The sequence below is a fragment of the Pantherophis guttatus genome, chromosome 1 (genome assembly GCF_059756535.1).
Source record: "Pantherophis guttatus breed Tessera chromosome 1, ASM5975653v1, whole genome shotgun sequence".
NCBI lineage: Eukaryota > Metazoa > Chordata > Lepidosauria > Squamata > Colubridae > Pantherophis > Pantherophis guttatus.
This window is the reverse complement of record NC_142063.1, coordinates 284,834,712-284,856,791: the sequence shown is the minus strand read 5'-3', so window position 1 is coordinate 284,856,791 and position 22,080 is coordinate 284,834,712. Positions and strand designations below refer to the sequence as shown.

At 36.5% G+C, this 22,080-nt stretch overlaps 1 protein-coding gene across 5 annotated transcripts in view; it reads right to left on the bottom strand.

Moving 5' to 3' along the window:
- RASGRP3 (RAS guanyl releasing protein 3) overlaps nt 1–22,080 on the bottom strand; it is a 59,230-nt gene that overhangs the window by 16,137 nt on the left and 21,013 nt on the right. The window contains exons 1-9 of one of the 5 annotated variants that reach the window (XM_034428121.3): nt 20,584–21,023; nt 14,852–15,032; nt 13,467–13,569; nt 12,526–12,588; nt 11,326–11,457; nt 9,405–9,552; nt 8,523–8,696; nt 6,487–6,603; nt 5,758–6,033 (exon numbers count right to left, since the gene is read on the bottom strand). In XM_034428121.3, the coding sequence (XP_034284012.1) occupies nt 5,758–6,033; nt 6,487–6,603; nt 8,523–8,696; nt 9,405–9,552; nt 11,326–11,457; nt 12,526–12,588; nt 13,467–13,569; nt 14,852–14,921 (1,083 nt within the window). In that variant the 5' untranslated portion in view covers nt 14,922–15,032; nt 20,584–21,023. Of the gene's footprint in view, nt 1–5,757; nt 6,034–6,486; nt 6,604–8,522; nt 8,697–9,404; nt 9,553–11,304; nt 11,458–12,525; nt 12,589–13,466; nt 13,570–14,851; nt 15,033–20,583; nt 21,024–22,080 lie in introns of those variants that run through there. The other 4 variants (XM_034428125.3, XM_034428124.3, XM_034428122.3 and 1 more) reach the window with 4 other exon arrangements.

Genomic DNA, 22,080 nt, shown 5'->3' with positions numbered 1-22,080 from the left:
GCTACTGGTTTGGGAATGGGAGCATGCACAGAGGGTCAAAAACAGGACGTAATGACGTCCTGGTGGGTAGGCGGAGCTACTGGTGCTACCGATTTGTGCGATCTGGATAGATCCGCACAGATTTCACCTCTGACCTGGAGTCTGATAAACTAGTGGGGTATATATGGTTTCTGCTCAGAAACATGTAAACAATTCCACATAATAAAATAACACTTGGGGCCTTTAATCCTCTGACTCTGACCAAAATACCAGATACTCTTGAGATGAAGAAAGAAATCAGACAAACAGACAGAATAACTGATATAATTATATAGATGGTTTCAATGATTTTCATCCAGACTGGATAAATTTAGATGTACTTGAGCCCTAGAGCAGGATAAGAAGCCTTCAGCCTTTCATATCTGGTGCAAAATCACAAAATGAACCTACTGAACAAGATAAGGAATGTACAGCCGTACAGCTACAACTTTCACCAACCATCATAGTGAGTAGAACTTTACATTATTATAAAGTAATAAAGGCAGGATAAAAATTTGATAAGCAAAAAATAAACAAGATCCAGAAGGCCCCTGCTGTAAAATCTATGATTATAGCAAATTCACCTCTCACCTAATTTTAAAATTCATCTTTAAAAACAGATTTCCTGAGTTAGTTTCAATCTGAAATTTTCTAAAAGATTGTAGTTCACACACATTCATTCAACTGTAAAAAAAACCTGGGGCTTTCCAGGCATTTGCATATTTTCAGACCAGGTTAATTAAGAGTGAGACATAGTAAGACAACTCTAAAAGCAATTTGTTCCTTCTGGTCTTTCTGTCATTGATAGCAAATTGAACACCTTTAACTGAGAATTGGCAAAGTCATAAATAAAATACTGTTCATTTGGTATGAATATATACTGCTCAAACAACTAAAGGGAACACAAAACTACTGTATGTAATGAACACAGTATTTAATAAGGCTATTTCATTCATTCAGATCTCGGATGTCTTCTGCTTGTGTTCCCTTTATTTTTTTGAGCAGTGTATATACTGGTATATATTTAAAAAACATGCAAGTTTTAATTTGGTACCAGAGTTTATATTCTCGACTGCAATATTTGACAGTAGGAAAGGAACAGAGAATAAGTAAGGAAAATAAAGGATGAACCTAAAAAAAAAAAAAAGCAGCAACATAGAACAGGTAGTCCTTGTTTAACAACTAGTCGCTTAGCGGCTAAAAGTTACAACAACCTCCCCAGAGCAACTTACAACCTGTTTTTGAAGTTCTGATGGCTGCCAACCCTCCCCTGCGTTGGGTGCTTGGCAACCGGTTCACATTTATGGCCATTTGCAGCATCCTGTGCTCACATGACTGTGATTTTTGGTCTTTTTTGCCAGTTTCTGGTGTTTACTTTTGTTTTCCAGCAAAAAAAAAAATGCCCATTTGTGAAAACTGATTTATTTAACAACCACTGCAAAAATGGTGCTTAGAGTTTGTAGAGATCTGGATGGAGGAAGGACAGGCTTCAACTTAATTCTGGAAAAACTGAGTGGCTGTAGGTTTTAAGGCCCCCAGTCCTGGAGATTTTCCATCTTTAGTTTTGAAGGAGGACAAACTTCCCCATTCAGAATTAGTGTGCAACTTGGATGGTCTTCCTAGTCTCACAGATTTTATTCAAAAGTAGGGGGCAGCCGCACAGGTGGGCTTTTACACAGGTTCATCTAGTACACCTGTTGCACCTTTTCCTGGACTGGAAGCCTGGCTCATAGTGATTCATATCTTAGTCATCTCCCATTTAAATTAGAACAATGCCCTCTACATTGAGCTGACCTTGAAGAGCTTCCTGAAGCTTCAGATGGTCCAGAATACTGGTGTGTGCCCACATACAGCATTCTGGACAATCTGAATTTTCTGACCACTCTTGATATTCTCATAGAACATGTAGCTTCATGAGTGCACTGGCTCCCAGTAGGTTTCCAGATGGTTACTATCAGGGGTGCTATTCAGCAGGTTCTGACAGGTTCTGGAAAACCGGTAGCGGAAATTTTGAGTAGTTCGAAGAACTGGCAAATATCACTCTGGCTGGCCCCAGAGTGGGGTGGGAATGGAGATTTTGCAATATCCTTCCCCTGGAGTGGGGTGGGAATGGAGATTTTGCAGTATCCTTCCTCTGTCACGCCCACCAAGCCACATCCACAGAACTGGTAGTAAAAAAATTGAATTCCACCACTGGTTACCTTTTATTCTATTTTACATGGCAGAGGGACAGGCTATTTCTGGGACCATCTTTCCTCCATTCTTTCTGCTGCCCCACTAGGCCTAACAGGGAGACCATGTTCCAGAACCCCTCCATCCAATAATGCCATCATGGATCTGGGACTTGTGCCTTCTCTGTAGCTGCACCTACTGAGATCCAGCGGGTCCCAACCCTGCTAGCCTTTCATAAAAGCAGTGGTGGGATTCAGCCAGTTCTGGAGAACTGGGAACTTCGGGATAACCAGTTGTTAACTTTCTGAGCAGTTTGGCAAACTGGTTGTTGGAAGAAATCATTAGGACAGAGAACCGGTTGTTAAGTTACTTGAATCCCATCACTGCATAAAACTCTGAAGACCTGTTTATACTTTTAGGGCAGGCAGTTTAGTCAGCTTTGTGGATACTATGATTTTTGTTCTGGGGGTTATTTAACTGGGGCATCATTTTATATTGTTATGATGGCTTAATCTTTGTACACCTGCCAGATTCAATGTTGTAAGATGGATGTCTATATAGATCTTTTAAATAAACAATAAAACAAATAACCAGTTTATCAGATGGGTCTATGCAATCTTAAATACCATGTGCAATACTAATAATTAACCCTGCTTATTTCCTTTTATTTGCAGTAGCTTCCTTAGCAGGTTTAGTGAGAAGTAATCCTACTGCTAAACAATTGCAGCTTTAATAGATTTACTAGGATAAAGGTCTACAGTAGCACATGATCAAATTATAACAAATGAATAGCATTCAAAGAGAATTCCATAAAATCATGGAAGCCATTGTTATCACCAGAAGATTTAAAAATAATTGTGCTGCAGATAAAATGACTCAAATAGAAAAGGTTTTAAAATGGTACCTAAAAAACAGGGGAGGAAGCTACAAATAGGAGACCCATAGCCAAGAAGATCCTTCCTCCATTGCGTTCTGAATTTCAAATGGGAATAGATTTGGAGAAGACTTGTTGATCATGTTGAATGTTTGTCAGATTCATACAGCAGTAATTCATCTAGCAATCCCAAATTCTTTGAATTTTATAGGCCTGGCCAGTAACTGAATGGAACAAAAATGAAGTGTTCTGTTTAAAAATGTCACCGCAGCGATTCCAGGCTAGCAATGGCCATTGGTGCTACCAGAAGTAAGTGAAAAATGTTTAACGATGTCAAGTATAATTAATTTTAGTCATCTTGTTCAAAAATTATTAGAGCAACAGGTTTTCTCTGACCAGAAGGCAGAGACATCTCTGGTAAAATGTCTGGATGTCACAAACTCTCCAATGATTAAACGAATCCTCCAAGCTGGGACTCCTTCCTTTATGCATGGCATCCTGAACCCCAACTACTTCTACCATTAGACCAAATGAAACCAAACAGCCCAGCTGAACATTGGACAGGTATAGACAGTGAATTGGAACCAAACATCCTACTTTCACTACCCCAGGAATTGATTTAATTGCATCTCAACTGTATAGCTCTCCAAAGCACAGCATTGCCTTGCTAGTTGCCCTTCATCAATCACTCTGGGCAGGTGAATTGTACATTGGCTGCCATGGTCACCCATTACTAAGGCACTTCTTAATGACACAGGAAAAACATTGAAGGAAGGGACTGAACAGTGTGGTAGGGAGCATTGGAGGAACAGGTTGTAGGGAGAGAGCTCCTGTTTCAAATATTATTCCTCCATCTAACTCAGATGGCTGTCTCTAACAAAAGCACATGTTAAATATCCTATTTTTATTTTATTTTCATAAAGGATCTTGATTGTTTTTTTAATCATGCTTCTATAAGCATGTATATATGCATGCATGTGTGTGTGTGTGGTTATTTTTATCTTTTAAACTAAAATAAAGTTGCAAAAAAAAAGGTGATTACAGCTGCTCTTGTTAAAGTTTAATAAAATCTGAAAGATGCTCTCATCCAATTACATAATAAATTATATTTAAAAATTGGGAGAGAGCCCAACAATATTAAGAATCATTGCCAGCAATTCAGACTGCTGTAGTAAGTGGAACTGCTGGCAGTCTTCTTTCACTCTACTTTCCCTTAAATACACTTGTTATAGTTATTTCACTCTGGCTAAACCTACGGTGAAGAAAAAAATATCCATTAAAGTGCAACAATATGCCCAACAGAAAATCAGAATGACACTGAAAAGGAGTATGTAATACAGGACCCTGTTCTTAATTTGAATTAAATCAGCTTTAGCACAAAATACCGAGGGCTACTCAACAGTTTAGGGGCTGTTTAGTATTTCATAGTGTTCAAAACAGAATTAATGTTTATCACTTGCTTACTGATCTTTGATCATCAGAACTTGAAGGAAAACAATTTTCTTAAAAAGACTTCAGGATCCCATGGTTTCTAGGTACAATACTCCAAAATGGAACATTTATAACATTTATATTAATTGAGAAGTGAATGTTTACCTGGGCCCTCCCCAACATTCTAAAGAGAAAACAGAGATAGAACCCTGATACATAATACATTTTTTTCAAAAAAATTACTCACTATTCACGAAAGAAGCATTTGTTATAGCAACAATGACAAGCTGCTGTAGAAGCATGACTGATCAAGTTTGTGTCCTTATATTAGACACAGGGAGTTTCAATTTAAAGAGCTTCTCTTTATAATCTCTTGCAATAACAAAAACTTTGCTAACGATATGATTCTATGATTCTTTCTTGATCTGGAAAGCAGTATTCTGTATTCTAGCTGTGATTCAAAGTTTCAGAGGAGATACAGCACGCTTCTAATCTTTGAACATATTAGAATAAAAAGTGGCAATTACATTATCTTTTCAAGATGCAATTGTTCCAATCACGTTTATAAGAGATTGTGATCTGGAGTGATCTCTCAGCTCAATATTTTTCTGTTGTTTAATGTGACATCATAAAAAATAAAACAAGGTATAGCTTTCCCAACACAGCTTCCATAAAAATATGTGAACATATAAAACAATTCCAATGTAAACCAAACAATAACCAAATCAAACTAAAGAATAGAAAGATTTTCTAAAGATCTTTCAGAGGCATTTCAGATCAACACCACCAAAACCTTATTAGAAAAAAGCTGCTGAGAAAATGGTTTTTAAAAATACTTGTTTGAAAGTCTACACATAAAGCAGTTAAAAGGGAACTTCATAATTGAGAAGGTCCAGTTTATAATGACTATCAGTCTATTTGATTTTGATAGTAGATCTCTGGATAGGACCTCTGAGACTGTTTTGAATATAGATGAAGGAAGTCCTTAAAGCAAAGTCTGGCTACACTTTTTAAAGCTTAAATTTGATTACGAGTTATTAAATTGGGCTAAAAAATACACAAACCAATTTCATTGTATACATGATGTACAATGACAGTAAAGACTATTATTATTGTTGTTATTATATGATCAACCCAGATTTACAGTACAGTATTGTGTTATGTATCCATACTACCAAAATATTATGAGTAGCTCCACCGTATATCAGCAGAAATTTTTGAACAATCCTCAAATAGCACCACACAAGGCATATTAATCTTACCGTCAGTAGATTAATTAAATCCATATTTGGCTCAAGATGGTGGGATGCTGTCTGCAGAGCTACCAGCTCACTCAAAGTGACTGAAAGCTGCTGCATTTTCACAAGGTTGACTTTGTCCTCATTGATCCAGTCTGGAAAAACTACATGAACTGCTATTAGATCCTTCAAGTGGACTCCTAAAATGGGGATTTTGAAGTTGATACAGTCTGCAAATGTTTTGCGGTAGTTGCAGTAGTTTCCATTGGAAGAGACCAGTTCAGTCATTTCATCCCAATCCTACAAAGAAGGCCAAGAAGAAGCAAGACTCAGCAAGAACATTCTTGGTTTTGCTTTGATTAAGAGGGAACTTAGAAAAATTACACTGGAGGACTAGAAATCTAACTTTTTTGTAAAGGGAATCATTATCCAATTGCAAAAATAAACCAGATGATTGATTTCTGCATATATTTGACAAAGAGTCATAGTTCTGTGTGTGAATACATAAACTGCTTTCCAAAAATCCAAGTTTAGAAAACTTTAGAATTTTTTTAAAAGACCTCCCCTGTGATCATGGTAATATGCTGTCAGTAATTAAATCAGATGGACCAATGGTTGATTCATATGATTCAGGATAAGAAACATCCATACTTTCAATCTCCCTTACTTCAGTGGAAAAAAGTATATGATATTTAAAAATTCAGTGGTAAATTTTTCTCTATGTAGAAATGAAATGTGAGTTTACTCTCATACCTTGGTAACTTCTGAAGAAAGATAAGAATGAGTTTCTTTCAGACGTGAAATAGAACTGTGACTTAGGCCTCCTACAACAGCCATCAGTGTATTGAAATTTTGAAGCTGAAGAAGTTTCTGTGGAGAAATTTGAACATTTTTGTTAAAAGGTTATATTGTTCATTATTCATCTAAACCAAACTTGGGAACTTCAGTTGAAGATGTGTGGACTTCAATTCTCAGAATTCCCTGACAAGTATTAAAATACCCAACATTGGGAAACCCTGACCTAGACCAAATGTATGATTTCAGAAGAGAAGAATCCAAATAAACTATCTCCAGATAGTGAAATCACACAATTTTATCGTAATTTAGACCGATGGGATTGTGACTGAGGAGTGTTATTTCACAACCAAACATCAACAGTTATGTGTTAAAATGGGATTCAGGAGTTTATATTTGAAATTTGAGGATTGATAGAGCTGTCAATAAATCCATAAAATAAAATTATTTTTGAACAAAGTTAATGATTAAAAAAGAAGGAAAAATTCCATTACAAGCTTAAATATTGTTTGGAATTTATTTATTTCAAGAGTTAAGTCCATGATTGTAACATTTTATAGAGAGAAATAAAGTTAGATATAGATCTACTGATCAACTGTTTCACAATGAATCAATGTCATTTACATATATTCCCATTACACATATCGTTCCCTTAGTGCCTCCAGACGAAGCCGCGCCTTCCAGCTGGAGGCTTCTGACGCAGCGTGGAAGTAAGGTCCCCGGGAGAATGGCAACCCTGGTGACCCGAGGGCTGACATTCATAGGAATTTGGTTATAAACCACAGTGATGAAAAAAAGAAGTAATGAAGAAATGTATGTGGCAACATCATGATGCACTCTTCACTTTTTGGTACTTGTGTCCTGATATTGAACACAAGTGTAGAAATAACTGTTTTGTACCTTTGTTGCAGAGCATGGGGTGCACAATTTATTAGAAAGTTAGGGTGTTTTTTTTTTATGTCTTTACACTTTTCATTTGGAACCTGATTGATAGGCACAATGATTTACATCCCATGCTCTTGTGACATTCTGCTTGTGACATTTGTGGAACATGAAAGGTCTATTAGCAGGGCCATCCATTAATCAATCAAAAGGGAATTGCAAGAGGATGATCTAGCGCACGGGTGTCAAACTCGCCATGTCATGTTGCCATCACGTGATGTATCACAACTTTTTTTTCCTTCACGGAACTGGGGTGGGTGTGGCCTGCATGTGGCGCATCAGGCCCACCGGCCACCAGTTTGATACCTCTGATCTAGAGGAAACTCCCATCATCAAAAAGATTTCAAATAGATCCTCAGATTCTATCCTTTCTCATTTTGGAACATGATATGGTCGGCCTGCAGTGAGGGAAGTAACTTGTATGATAAAAGTACACTCAGCACATTTCTGAAAAATGATTCACCCTCATTTTATATAGTCTTTTTTTTTACCAGTGGGTAACATAGTGAGGATCATCAAAACCAGAACTTAAACGTATGCTCTACTTTTTATCGATTTTTCCCAATGGCATCCAACAATGTTCTTCTGCTCTTACTTTTAGTATTATTTTTAGGGAAGCTGGCATGCCACAAAGCAAAGCAACAGTATACGACTTTATCCTCTAGAAAATGATAGGCAGTGGTTGCCCAGTGTTTTGCTTGGAAATTTGCCAATCTCCCTCAAAAGAATAAAAATAAGTAGAGATAAAGGGAATATCCTATTGGATACGAGCCTAGAAGGATGTCAAATAGCTTTCTGAAAACCTTATAAGTCTGACATTTTGCAATGGGGTAAATCCTGCCTAGCAACCATTTTTTGACAGTGCCTACAACATGTTTTTGAAATTCCATATATATGCCCAGCAGCCTCCAAGTGTTAGGGATTTCTCCCCTAAGAGAATAAATTAAATATGAAACAGTTTAAAACATTAAATTCACAGACTCTTTTTTAACCTGCATTTCATTCAATTTTATTCCACAGGATTAAATCAGGCTCCAACAGCATAAAATTACCTGTGCAACATTGATGAATTTTGTGATAACTTCTGCTCTTTGTTGAGGAGTTGGTTTGCTCAGCACCATCAATTGGACCCACTTTGAGATGCCATTAAATAAAGCAATTGATCTTTCCAGAGTTGGATTGTTCTCCAGGCAACCATGGATCACATAGCTCTGATAATCTGTAAACTAGTCAAAGGAAGGAGCTTCACTCTCATGTGGTTATCTCAAATCATGTTAATCCATCCCCAAGATGGTGCCCTCCAGATTTGCTGGGAAAGCAAATCCAAGAATTCCTACATTTGCTACAAAAGCCCTACTCCAGTGATGGCTAACCTTTTTGCCATTGCGTGCCAAAAGAGGGGGGAGCGCGGGGGGGTCTCTCTCACACGTGCCCACACCCATAATTCAATGCATCCCACCCATTCTGTTTGATTCTGTTTGATTTGGTTAATAATTTATCACTGATACTTCATACATGCAATAAACAAATTATCTCTTGATGCTAGAGTCAATAGGTAGAGAGAATGCATGCATGCATGAGCTGCCGTGGCACAGTAGTTAAGAGTGAAATATTGCAGGCTACTTCTGCTGACTGCCGGCTGACTGCAATTTAGCAGTTCAAATCTCACCAGGCTCAAAGTTGACTCAGCCTTCCATCCTTCTGAGGTGGGTAAAATGTGGGCACAAATTGTTGGGGCCAAATGCTGGCTCTGTAAAACGCTTAGAGAGGGTTGTAAAGCACTGTGAAGCGGTATATAAGTCTAAGTGCTATTGCTACTGTTATTGGGACTTTATATAACATTTAATGGAACCTTCATCATAAGGTCAGATTCACAGTTATAGGCACTTTTGGCCATGAATTCAAAGTAATATAAGAAATTGTAAAATTCTTACAGAGATCCTTCGGAAAGACTTATACTCCAAAAAAGTGAGATGTTCTGCTAATTCAACGGGTTCCAGGTGATCAAACAATAGACAAGCTTTTCCTTTCTTGGATGTTTTTTTCCTTTGTGTGATTCTTCTCATCCAATCATAAGAGGGTCTGTTAAAAAAGAAAGAAAGAATGTAGAGCCTGGCCTGATCTGATGCCCCAGAAGAAAACAATGGCCATTGTCAAGGCATATAAAGAAGAAGGCTTCCATTTTCTTTTTTGATGTAAAGTCAGATAGAAGACTTTAAAATCTTCATATACTATAAGGAGAGTGAGAGAGTTGCTCTTAGTCAGTGTGCTGAGACAGGTACAGGTAGTCCTCAACTTACAACAGTTCATTTAGTGACCGTTCGAACTTACAATGGCACTGAAAAAATGACTTATGACTATTTTTCACACTTACGACCATTGCAGCATCCCCGTGGCCACATGATCAAAATTCAGATGCTTGGCAACTGATTCATATTTATGACATTTGCAGTGCCTTGGGATCATATGATCAGCTTCTGCAACCTTCCAACAAGCAAACTCAATGGGGAAACCAGATTTATTTAACAACCATCTTACTAACTTAAGAACTGCAGTGATTCACTTAACAACTCTGGCAAAAAGGTTGTAAAATGGGGCAAAATTCAGTTAACAAAAGTTTCACTTAGTAACAGAAATTTTGGGCTGAGTTGTGATAGTAAATTGAGGACTTCCTGCATAAGCGTATAAGCAGAAGTCTGTGGATCAAAGCAAAAGTACATCAGATCCAGCAATGGCCACCCAGCCAAATGCTTCTAGGAAATACAAGAATAAACCATTAATGTAAAAGTCCTGTTTTCTGTTTCCAGAAGCAATTACTTAAATTGCTTTTAGTTCTGGAATGGGAAAGTCCCTCTGTTCACTGTTATTAGATTTGATTGGTTTTTCCTTTCTTTCTTACCAGGATAACTCAAAACAATTCCACAACCCACAATCACAGAAAATTAACCTCAGGCATGCTGGTTTGGAATGATGGAAGTTAATATCCAAAGCATTGAAAGAATATCATCTTAGAGAAGGCTCAACTTACTCTTATCGGGCTAGATGATTTCCTTACATATTTTTCAACTTTTTCCAGAAACATTTTTTCAAGACTGTGAAATCAGGCTGGAATGTGAGATAATTATATTGATCTAGTGTGTGCTACCTCAAAATACTATCAATTTTGAAATCTTTATAGAGCAGTCTATCATATTGGGTCAACATTAACAATATGTACAAAAATTAAATGGGGGGAAATTACATTGAGAGGCTGTCAGTATAGTTGAATATAGTTAGTACTTAGGATTTGGAACTGTGGATATCAACATTTGACAGCAGAGTCACGATCTAATTAAGAATACCTTAGATACTTGAGAAATTTTAAAAAAATGTTTGACTGGGAAATGTGAACCTCACATTTTGAGGTTATACCTCAATGCCTTCTGCACATCTAGGGACATGTTGCCGGAAAGGTGCCCTTTTGTTTCTTTTCAGGACTTTGAGAATGACTATAGAAAGCTAGCCAGATTACTTTATAATCAGGATCTATATTTCCAGAAAATTTTATATATATATAAAACGTTCCAAACAAAATATTTTATGTTATATAGATTGACAACAATAAGAAATACACTCTCTTTCCAGTTATCTAAAGAGGCAGCTATTATATAATTCTTCATCATTACTAATAGTTTGACATGACTGACATTATGAGTTTGGTAGTTAGCATTTGATGTGAAGATTATTAAAACCCTTTATATAGCATATAATAAAACAGGACATTTCAAATATGTCACACTGATTCATTTTTGCTTCTTTATAATGCTGTTGAGAATCCTAGTTTAATAATGGTACCTCACAGGTGATAATCCTTACATGCTAGAAATGTCAATAAGGTGTATATGTTCTTCATAACCTAGATGGCAAGCTAATTCTTGAAACTCCTCAGTCAGATGAACCAAACCAAGATCCAGATTAAATTCTGCAGGAAATTCCAAAATCCAGTACCTGAAATTGTTAAGACAAGAATTAGTCATATTATCTGCCCATGGATTTCTTACGCTATATATTAGCAGAATTCACAACCAGAGAAGACCATACTTTTCATCAATTATCTCAACTGGGTATATTGTCTGTGCATGGGTCCCATTGGATTACTAAGTGGTCTCTCAACCATTGAATGTTTTCTACTCCATGAACAGCAGCTCCATGAATATTAAATATTTAGCTTTAGACATTTATTCTAACAGCGAAACAACACCCATACACAATAATTCTTCTATAAAAACCAAAAAGGATTCCCTTGCAAATAAGTTCTACTCTCTTCTTATCAACTCTGGGACACTATTTAATTATCCTAGAGCAGTGAACCTATGGCAGTTGTGTCACAGGTGACATGCCTTGACATTTTTTACTGACACACCAGGCCTCTGGACCCTCTGGAAGTCACGTGAGAGGGCCCTGCTCTCATGGAGCCTCTGAGATCTCTACATACAAGAACATGATATGATTTTCTGCTCTTTTTGGAGGGTTGCAAGGCCATGCAAGAGCATTCTCCAAAGTATCCAGGCTTTATGCAATCTAGAATTGCCTTAGATAAGCATTTTGAAAAATATTTACAATTATGTAAGTATTTATCTATTAATAATACATTTAGATAATTTATTGCTCTTCATTTCTCTTTTGTCCAGGGGGTGGGGGGTGGGAAATGAATGACATGTCACCAGAATCAAGGTGGGTATTTTCTGAATTTTTGACACACTGAGCCCAAAAGGATTGCTATCACTGCTCTAGAGGTTTATGCAAACAAGGACGCTAGTTGTCTAATCACACCCTCTGACTGGCAATGGGGCTTCAAGAGATATGGAAGTATGTCTTTCCAAGCCTAGTGGCAATTGCTTATTAAATAGAAGTATGAGGGGATTTGATTCTGGAGCCTTCCATCATGGCTATTTGGAATCACTTTGCACTTAGTTTAGCTCCACCAATAGTTTCAATTTAAATAGGAGGGTTCCTTCCCTTAAGCCTTGAAAACTGTAAAAGTACATTTCTAGTTAAATTTAAAATTTCATTTACCTCATAAAGTAACAGATTTTTAAGCGGATTTCACTGCAGTTTCCTCCATTGGCATTTCTATATGTAAATTAGTTAAAGAGGTTTTAAAAAAAATTTCTTTGGTTTTTTTAATTTGCTTAAACAGAGCATTTTGATTAAGCTACTACAGTTGCATAGTTTAATTGTAATTGAATCTGATACTTAACATTTCTTTCATGCTTTTCTCCTTAAATATAATACCCACACAATATTAGAAAGGCAGGATGTAAGTATTTATTACATTATTACAAATACAAATTGTATTACAATTACAATTATAATAGAAACGTAAAGCTATATTCAATGTAATACAATATAAATAGGGATAGAGTACTACAATACAATACAAAGATAATATATTTCTATGTATTTTGCAATTCACAAGATATACATAACTTATACAAGTTATGGCGCTTTTGACAGCTTAATTTTCCACCATGATCACTTTGATGAAACTGGACACAATCTCAGGTTATTCATTGTTTAAAACAAAAAATCTACAATAGTTAATAGTCTGCAGCAGTTTAGCACCAGTGTATGATGGCTTAGTAATCTTTTTTATTTCAACAAATAGGAACACCTATAGAAGTTCACTGAAGTTCCAGAAGAAATGAAGTTTTATACCATGTGCAATTGTTTCATCTCTGTTCTACAAAGTTAATCATTGCTATTTTCTTTTTTCAATAATATTGAAGGGCTTTTAATGAAATTTATAGTTGACTTGAAATACCAGCTGCCTGCAAAATGGAAGACTGCAACCACAAGTACAATTAGAGTTCATTTATCTTCCTCCAAATAAAAATAATTGTTTTTAGATTTTAATTATGCTTGTGAAATGGCTTCACTATCATCAAATTCTACTTTGAAAATATTTTAGATAAACTGATTCTTAGAATCATCAACATAACTCTCAGAAAGGATATAGGGAGAGAAGTTTATTTGCCAATTCTGTGGATGACAGATACCATCGATGCATTAAAAGAAAAGTTCTCGGCAAATTATTGCCATTCAGCTCCCCTTTGACATCTGTAAAAAAACAGATAAACCAAAAACAGAACATATTCAGACTGAATGAAAAAAAGCATCCAAATGTTAAATTCCTGTACAAATATTGCTAAATATTTCTAAATGAAAACAAAATAAAAATAAAGTTTTATGTTGTGAAATGAAATGAATTTATCAAAAAAATCCATTCATTTGGCATACAGTATTAGAGTAAAAATGTGGGTACACCAGGCAGTTCTGTAGGATACATTTCCCCAATCTAGTACCTGATAGATATATTGGACTTCAATTTCCTTAAACATTCTTTCCAATGTATGGTCAGACAGTATCAAGTTGGTAAAATTATTTTACAGATATTGTCCTACCGTATTTCCCCGAAAATAAGACCCTGTGTTGTATTTTTTTGAACCCTGAAATAAGCGCTTGGCCTTATTGCCATGCACTCAAAAGCCTATTTGGGCTTATTATCAGGGGATGTCTTATTTTGGGGAAAACAGGGTAGTGAGGCAATAGCAATAACCCTATACGACCTCATAGTGCTCTACAGCACTTTCTGGGTGGTTTACAACATCAGCATATTCCCCAACAGTCTGGGTCCTCATTCTATTGACTTTGGAAGGATGGAAGAGTACATCAACCTTGAGCCCCATTAGGATTGAACTCCAAGCTGTGGGTAGAGTTTGCCTGCAGTACTGCATTTTAAGCCCTACATCACCATGGCCATTTTGTCCTATATCCCAGCCTATTTATGTACTATTTCTTATAACTGGTTGATGAATTAGATATATCAATACAAATCTCTGCATAAGAAACTGACTTTATGAAGTTATGATGAACATACAATAGTTTTTACGTAGTGTGCTTGGTTGATGAAGTATATCATGTATACTTCAAGAATAGCCAATTTAGCGATTCTTTTTTGTTACCACAACCTTTTCCCATGACAACCAAAATATGGACCAGTTTTTCACATACGATGCACAAGCAGCATTTTATTAAACCCTTCTACTAAATTTAATTTTGGTCAGTATTACAATGGAATGTTTTAATTTGACCAGCCTCAAATAATTCATAATTTCAGTTTACAGGGAAAGTTCTAACAACTTTGAAACTAACAACCCTGAATTAAAATAATATTAAGATAAAATATAATTATACTAAATGAATTAGTCCAAATATTATGAATCCAAGCCACTATGAATGCAATGATAGGCAACAAGTAGGGTTAATACACAGCATATAGTAAATTACTGGTAAGAGGAAATTGTTTAGATGAGTTAAAATATATATTTAAGATTTGTACCAAACATTTTAATGCAGGTATTTAATAGTTCATCCAGTGTTGCAGCTTTTCCAAGGGTGTTGGACTCCATTGTCCTTTGATCCTTGTCAAAAAGATGACCACACTTTCACCACAACAACGAAAAGCAGGAAGGGCCCCATTCAATAACTGTAAGTTGCATTCTCTGTGACACTTCAAAAAACTGTGGAAAGATGATGAGAAAGGAGATGTTTACATCAGGGTTTATAATTCAGTTCATCTTCGCAGAAAGTTAACAGAACTGTCCAGAGCTTTGGAATTGATTCCAAAAAGATGTTGCAGAGCACATGGCAGTTTGAATGTAGGTCATCTCTCCAAGTCCAAGCAGCTGTGTCTTTTCTTGTTGCTATCCCATGAGCCCAGGATACGATGCAGCTGCTTTCAAGAGTAACGGACAGCTGCTATGTTTATTTTCCTAGCACCTTTTGGGAATTAAACCTGAACACTGGATAGCTGCATCTCAGAAACAGCTTATGCAGAGCTTTCATAACTGACAAGTGAGAATAGGTTGGGCAATAACTGCAAAAGAAGACAGCTCTGCCTTCCTGATGGATGGTTTGCCACAACTTTAGAATGATCATTACATACCACTGTTAATAAAAGTACAATAAATGTTATTTATCTTAATTGTAAGATGCTTTGTGAATATAGTTTGACTCAGCAAGATATAACTGTTGTAAATAAATAATAATTATTCCTCCAGTTTGTTCAAAGAAATTGTTGAAATACAAATGCTAACAAGAAAAAAAAATATTTCTCCTGCTGACTAAATTTAAAACACAAATAGTCAATTTAAGTTTGAGAGTGCAATCACTGTATTTATTCATCTGAAATATTTATATTCTATTGAAAAAAATTGGCAAACAGTTTAATCTTCATAAAGAGAAGTCAAGTGAATTATTGTAAATAATAGCACACCCAGCAGTACATGAAATAAAACATCAGATATGAATAAGGCACAATAGCAATAGCACTTAGATTTATATACTGCTTCACAATGCTTTACAGCCCTTTCTAAGTGGTTTACAGAGTCAACATATTGCTCCCAACAGTCTGGCTCCCCATTTTACAGACCTCAGAAGGATGGAAGACTGAGTCAACCTTGAGCCGCTCAGGATCGAACTCCTGGCAGTCAGCAGAATTAGCTGCAATATTGCATTCTAACCACTACACCACCACGGCTCTTATAACTTATAACTGTTGTATTTGCCAAGCCCATTTTTGCTATTAAAATCTCATAATCTCTTTAGAAAAGAAACTGCTAGAGACAAAAAGTACCTATCAATAAAAACAGCAAAAAAATCTAAGATAACCATGTTTATGAATAGCGCTATTACATTGATATAGGTTTATTGTTTCCATTCAATCAGGATTCTTCATCAGATCAGGAGAAATCAAGCCCCTCCCCCAAAAGAGGTTACGCTAGGAAACAGGTATCAAACTACATTGACCAACTCTGTGCTATATTTAGTGCGTGATCAGTACTTACATAAATTTTAATTTATTTACCCAAGCCATTTTTGGAGGGAATATTCATCATGGACTTAGTTCTTTCATTACAGAGTGGTCTCATAAAGGCACCAGTATATGATGATGACATTAGTATTAGCGCAACTATGCTTTTTTCATAAGTCAGACTTAAATTATAAAGACTCTGTTCTACAAATTTGTATTTTGTTGTTATTTGTATCTGCTTAATATGCCAGTTCTGGAAAACTCATGTAGTATATTATAGGATCTCTCCTCATTTTATCCACATAGCCATAATTTTCCCTTCCAGTTAATTCCATGAGTGATAAGGGACACAATTCTGGGTCTTCTCACACCAAGTTCAACTCTTTAACTATTGCAATCCATATAATAGCCATAGATTACCATCCTCAATCAGGCACCTTCCCAGTCAACGTAGCCACGTAGAATGCACGTTTTTCAACATGTTTTTAATGTAATTAGAAGAGGAAGGCTACTGTTGCAGATAAGATTTATTGGTAATACACAGGATTGTCATAATGCAAAATCAGAATTGAATTCACTTTAGAATTCAGACAAGGCTCTCTTCGAATCACATATCTGAAGCGATAAACACAACTTATTTCCTGCACCAACTTTAAGAAACTATACCACCTAAACAGGACTGCCTACTTTTTCTTCTGTCAAAGATGCTTTTTAGAATTTCTACATTTCCATAAGCCAGGCCAAAGTTAAAGACACTGCCTCTCAAAAGAAAAGATGTCAACTTTCATAACCAGTAAGATTCAGGATGAGGCTGAATATCTGAACATCAGAATTTTGAAATTCTGGGCTATATTATGAAGTCCCAAATCCTTGTGCATACTGGGACTTCCTTGGAGGCATAACTTGGGCTCAACAGTTTTACTGTACATTCAATGCTGTGCTTGTATTCTAAACTCTGTAATTTAGAAAGACCACGCCTTCACTTTTATTTGACCTCCCTGGTAGTATTTTGTTTCTAGCGTTTTCTTCCCACTAAAATTCACCTGTCCATTTACAGCAATTACATTAACACCTTCCATGTGAATGGAAAATCCATTAATTTGTCTGGGAACTCCTAAATGTGATTTCACACATTCCTGACCCCTGCTGCTATCTGTTGTTCACACACCGTCTCTCTCATAGAATTCCACATCAATTAACTCACAGGGTTACTAAGGGGATTGTACTATATGCTAAAAAAGTACATTTTCACTGGCATGAAGGGAGAAAATAAGAAGCAATATAGAATTCTATGTTTTTTGCTAAAGATGTCTCCTGAATCTTGTGTGTGTTTCAATTTCACTGGCCAAAAGGAGAGAGATCAATGATCAGGGTACTAACTTTGAATTAGAAATTAAAAAAAAAACACATTGATTTTCTCTGGGAAAATCCAATAAACTCTGTTCCTTATTTTCCTTCCATAATAGTTTAGAAGTGGGCTATCTGGTACTGAATATTCTTTTTTTCCTCAAACCACAACAAAGGCCTTGGGGGAAAAGTTATAGACATGAAAGATCTGCTTTGGGCATCTCTTTAGCAAAAAGGATTGTAAAATGCATGCCTGCTTTTCTGTTCCCTTTAAAAGTAATCTGGATGAAGATCCTGGTACAAGGAGAGAAGATTAACCTTTTTCATTTTCCCCAATTTTCTAGTGAAAACTATTCCCTTGAAGTATCTTTTTATGTATACATGTGTTTCCCCTAATCCAGGCAATCAGTACTTCTGAGGACCAATTTTCGTGACAAAAGGGAGAAAGACTTAAAACCCTTATCTAGAGCAAAGATAATCCTAATTCAGAATTTCCAATTATAGGTGGCCAGGCAGAAAGTTTTAAAATTTGGTGGATTGCTGGCTCTAGACATAGAATGGTTGCTGTTTTGCTACTATTACAATAGACCAGAGAAACATTAGCTGCTGAAAACAAGAAAAAGACAAGTAATTTTTGAAAGGTTTTGAATTAATGCAGGAAAATGGTGAGATTATATCACTTATCTCATGGAAAGAAACAGAATGCAATCAGGTTTCCATACAGCAATGGAAATTCCCACACATAAAATCAAGTGCTAGCATTTAAATGATGGACAATATAATTCCTCCAATTAACTGGGAGATCTGGATTATTTATTTTATTTGTATCCAGCCTTTATTATTTTTACCCAAAACAGCAAACATATCCAACACACGTTCCTGCTCCTATTTTCCCCACAGCAACAACCCTCTGGATGAGTTCAATTGAGAGATAACAACTGGCCTAAGGCCACCCAACTGGCTTTCACGGCTAAAGCGTGATCAGAACTCATAGTCTCTCGCTTTTAAGTTGGTGCCTAAACCACTAGTTCAACTACACCTATCAATCTTAGCCACTTATACTTAATAATCATAACTGTGGATTTCCTTAGATTGCCATGACTTCGGTTATAAAATCAACACAAATATCATTCCTGTTCTTCCCTTTTCCAGCATGACATTTCACACTTTACTTTCACTTTTGCATTCCTGAAATAGTAGTCCAATCAAAACTGTCAACCTGGACAAGACAGGAAATCGTCTGAGCCTCTACAGCTTGCAGCATCATTATGACTACAGAAATTTAATCTTTAAAGCAAAAATGTAGGCATGGAGACAAGTTCGAATGCCACCCGTGATCATAAAACGCAGAGAAGACTTGTCACAGGTAGGAATTAAAGTTGCTTTAATTAGCAGTAATCCTGGTAGGGTGGCTTATTTGCCACATCACCTTCAACTTACATGAGTCACAAAGAGGGTCGTGAAAATATCTACAGACTGTTCACATCCTGAACATGAATTGTTTCAACTTCTACCCTCAAAACGACGCTATAGGGCAGTGCACACCAGAACACACTAGACACAAGAACAGTTTTTTCCCAAATGCCATCACTCTGCTTAACAACTAATTCCCACGACACTGTCAAATTATTTACTAAGACTGTATTACTATTATTCTTCTCTTCCTTACTATTACTAGTATCTATCTCTTCCCACTTATTACTATAACCATGTTGCTTGTCTCTTTCAATTTATATTGTTTTTGTTTCCCAGTACGATTTGATAGCTTATTAGTAACCTTGACTATCACTAAGTGTTGTATCTTTTTATTCTTGATGAATGTATTTTATTCTCCTTATGTACAGAGAGCATATACACCAAAGACAAATTCCTTGTGTATCCAATCACACTTGGCCAATCAAGAATTCTATTCTATTCTAAAGAATTCTATTCTGATCACTTCAGCCCCTATAATTCTGGCTCCACGGGCAACCTTGAATTGTTTCATTGAGTTAAAAAAGAACATCAAGACCCAAAGTCCACCCAGGGAGCATCCTATTTCTCACAGTGGCCAATCAGAGGCTCCTAGAAGCTGACAACAGCCTCAAAGACAATCAGCTTTCCTCCTCCCCTCAGACTTTTAAGTAATTTATGCAAGCAGTAGGACAACAGAGTCCTTATCAAGAACTTAAGCAACTTCCAACAGCTAGTAGCAATTAAGGGACTCCTTGTTCTGCTACAAGAAGCAACAAGGAGTTCTCTCCTGGCAATCCCAATAACTATGCAGACAGGAACAATATTTTTGGAAGCCTTGTCTGGCACCATGATACATGATAGCATTCGTCTCTGCTGCATTTTTATTAGCCCAAAGTCAGCAATATGTTTTCCCCAGATAGCTGCCACTGAAAACTACTGAGCTCTCTTCTGAATTGCCATAGAACAGCCTCAGTGTTATACAAGGCGCTTGACATCGTGAGCCTCTTCGTGACATTGTAAGGAAACAAAAGCCGGCACACCATAAGCAGGACTGCATTCTTGTACCTTGTTTTATGGGAGGAAGACTTGTACAAGGTACAGCTTCTCCGGCAACAGCAATACTACAACAACAGCAGCTGCTGCAGCTGTGAGTATTTGCTCTTTAAAGACACAGCATCCCCCATTCTAAATCGCACATGGTTAGCCAAGCCGAATACCCTTGAAAAGCAATTACACTGTAGTTTGTTAGCTTTATTTATTTTTCTTTCACTGAAGCAAACTAAGCCATGTCCGTGTATTAGTTAGTTAAAAGATAGTTTGTGGAACTAGATCCATGAGATAGCAAGCTAGATTTCAACTTTTACGAGACAAGCTACAAGAGAAAAAGAAATATTCCTGGCTTTAAAAAAAAATGCAAACACATTCCCAACCCAAGGACAACAGGGAAAATCACTTACTGTAGTCAGTTTTGCAGAGGTATTCAACACAAACATCTCCCTTCTTTGTCCAGCTGCCAAGTGTGAAAGCAAAAATGAGCAGCTGTTTCCTTCAAGCTGGGGCTGTGTCTCTTACTTAACTTAGTCACATGCACCCTTTGATAAATCTCTTGGTTGTGCCAAGAGGTCAGACTCCAACAATCACTCTTCTACCCCCCATTTAAACAACAAACCACTTTCTTTTCTTAACATTAATCTTAGCAAAACCCATGTGAGAGAACCTGTGCTACAACTCAAAATTATAATTCCACCTCAGCCTTTACAAATCATAAACGTAAAATATAAATATAAAATAGATAAGCCTCCTTATCTAAAGGTAGAACCAACTATGATAGGAAATTTAAAAAAACCCATTGCATTGTAGCTTAACCTGCACATTTTGTTTTTCCATCTGGTATTACAGTAATCCTGCATCATTGGCTCAGTTTGTGGGCAGATTTCAGCAAGATTTTACTAATTACATGATCTCTGAATTTTTTTGGAGGGGGATTCTTTTAATCAAGACTCTTTTTATGGCCCAAGGAGCACCTTCATTATAATACATTTTACTTTAGTTTGTTTTTAATAGCTAGAATTAAAACATATTGTCATATAGCACAAAACTTAACATATTTAAATACACTAAAAAAAATCAGCCTCCCAAATTTCTACCCTGGCAAAACACAAATTTGGGATTTACCCATTTTTGGTGACATCACTGTCAATCTCTGTCCTGGCAGGGAGATTTTAAAAACTTTTCTATTTTCAGTCAGTGTGGCCTTAGCTGTAAAAATGCTCCCTCCTCTGAATAACCATTCTTCAGTTCCCTGAGGCATTAGAAATTGGGCTCTTGCAGGATTTTATATAACAGAAACAGGTAACAGTAACAGAGTTGGAACGTACCTTTGGAGGTCATCTAGTCCAACCCCCTGCTCATGCAGGAGACCTATACTAGGGATTCGAACCACTGAACTGCCGACCTTTCTGATCAACAAGCTCGGCGTCTTAGCCACTGAGCCACCTAGCATGCCATATAGTTGTGCACTTGGACATTTTAAAAGGAGCACTTTTAATTCTGGGTGGTGTGCTTTAGGTATTCATTGAAATGTTCTTTCATGGAGCATGCAAATTTTGTACAGGTTGGCTTTCCTCTAATTAAAGTTAGTTTTCCATTATTACTGGAACTCCTGTTTTTGCATGTATAATATAGTAAGATGTTTTATCCTTTCAACTGTGTCTTAAAAAGAAAGTGGAGTCTGGGAAAAAGCCAGTTAATTTCACTGATTCAATTCATAGATTAAATGGCAGGTGATTAATTAAGCAAATATTCATAAATCCTATGAGGATTAAAAAGGTTCCCCGCCCTCCCCCACCCACTCGTTAGAGAACCTTAAGAAAGGAGGTCAAAATGAAAGAAAGAATGATGGCGATGAGCTGATTGCACTTCCAACTGAAAAACAACTACAATCTCTGATTCAG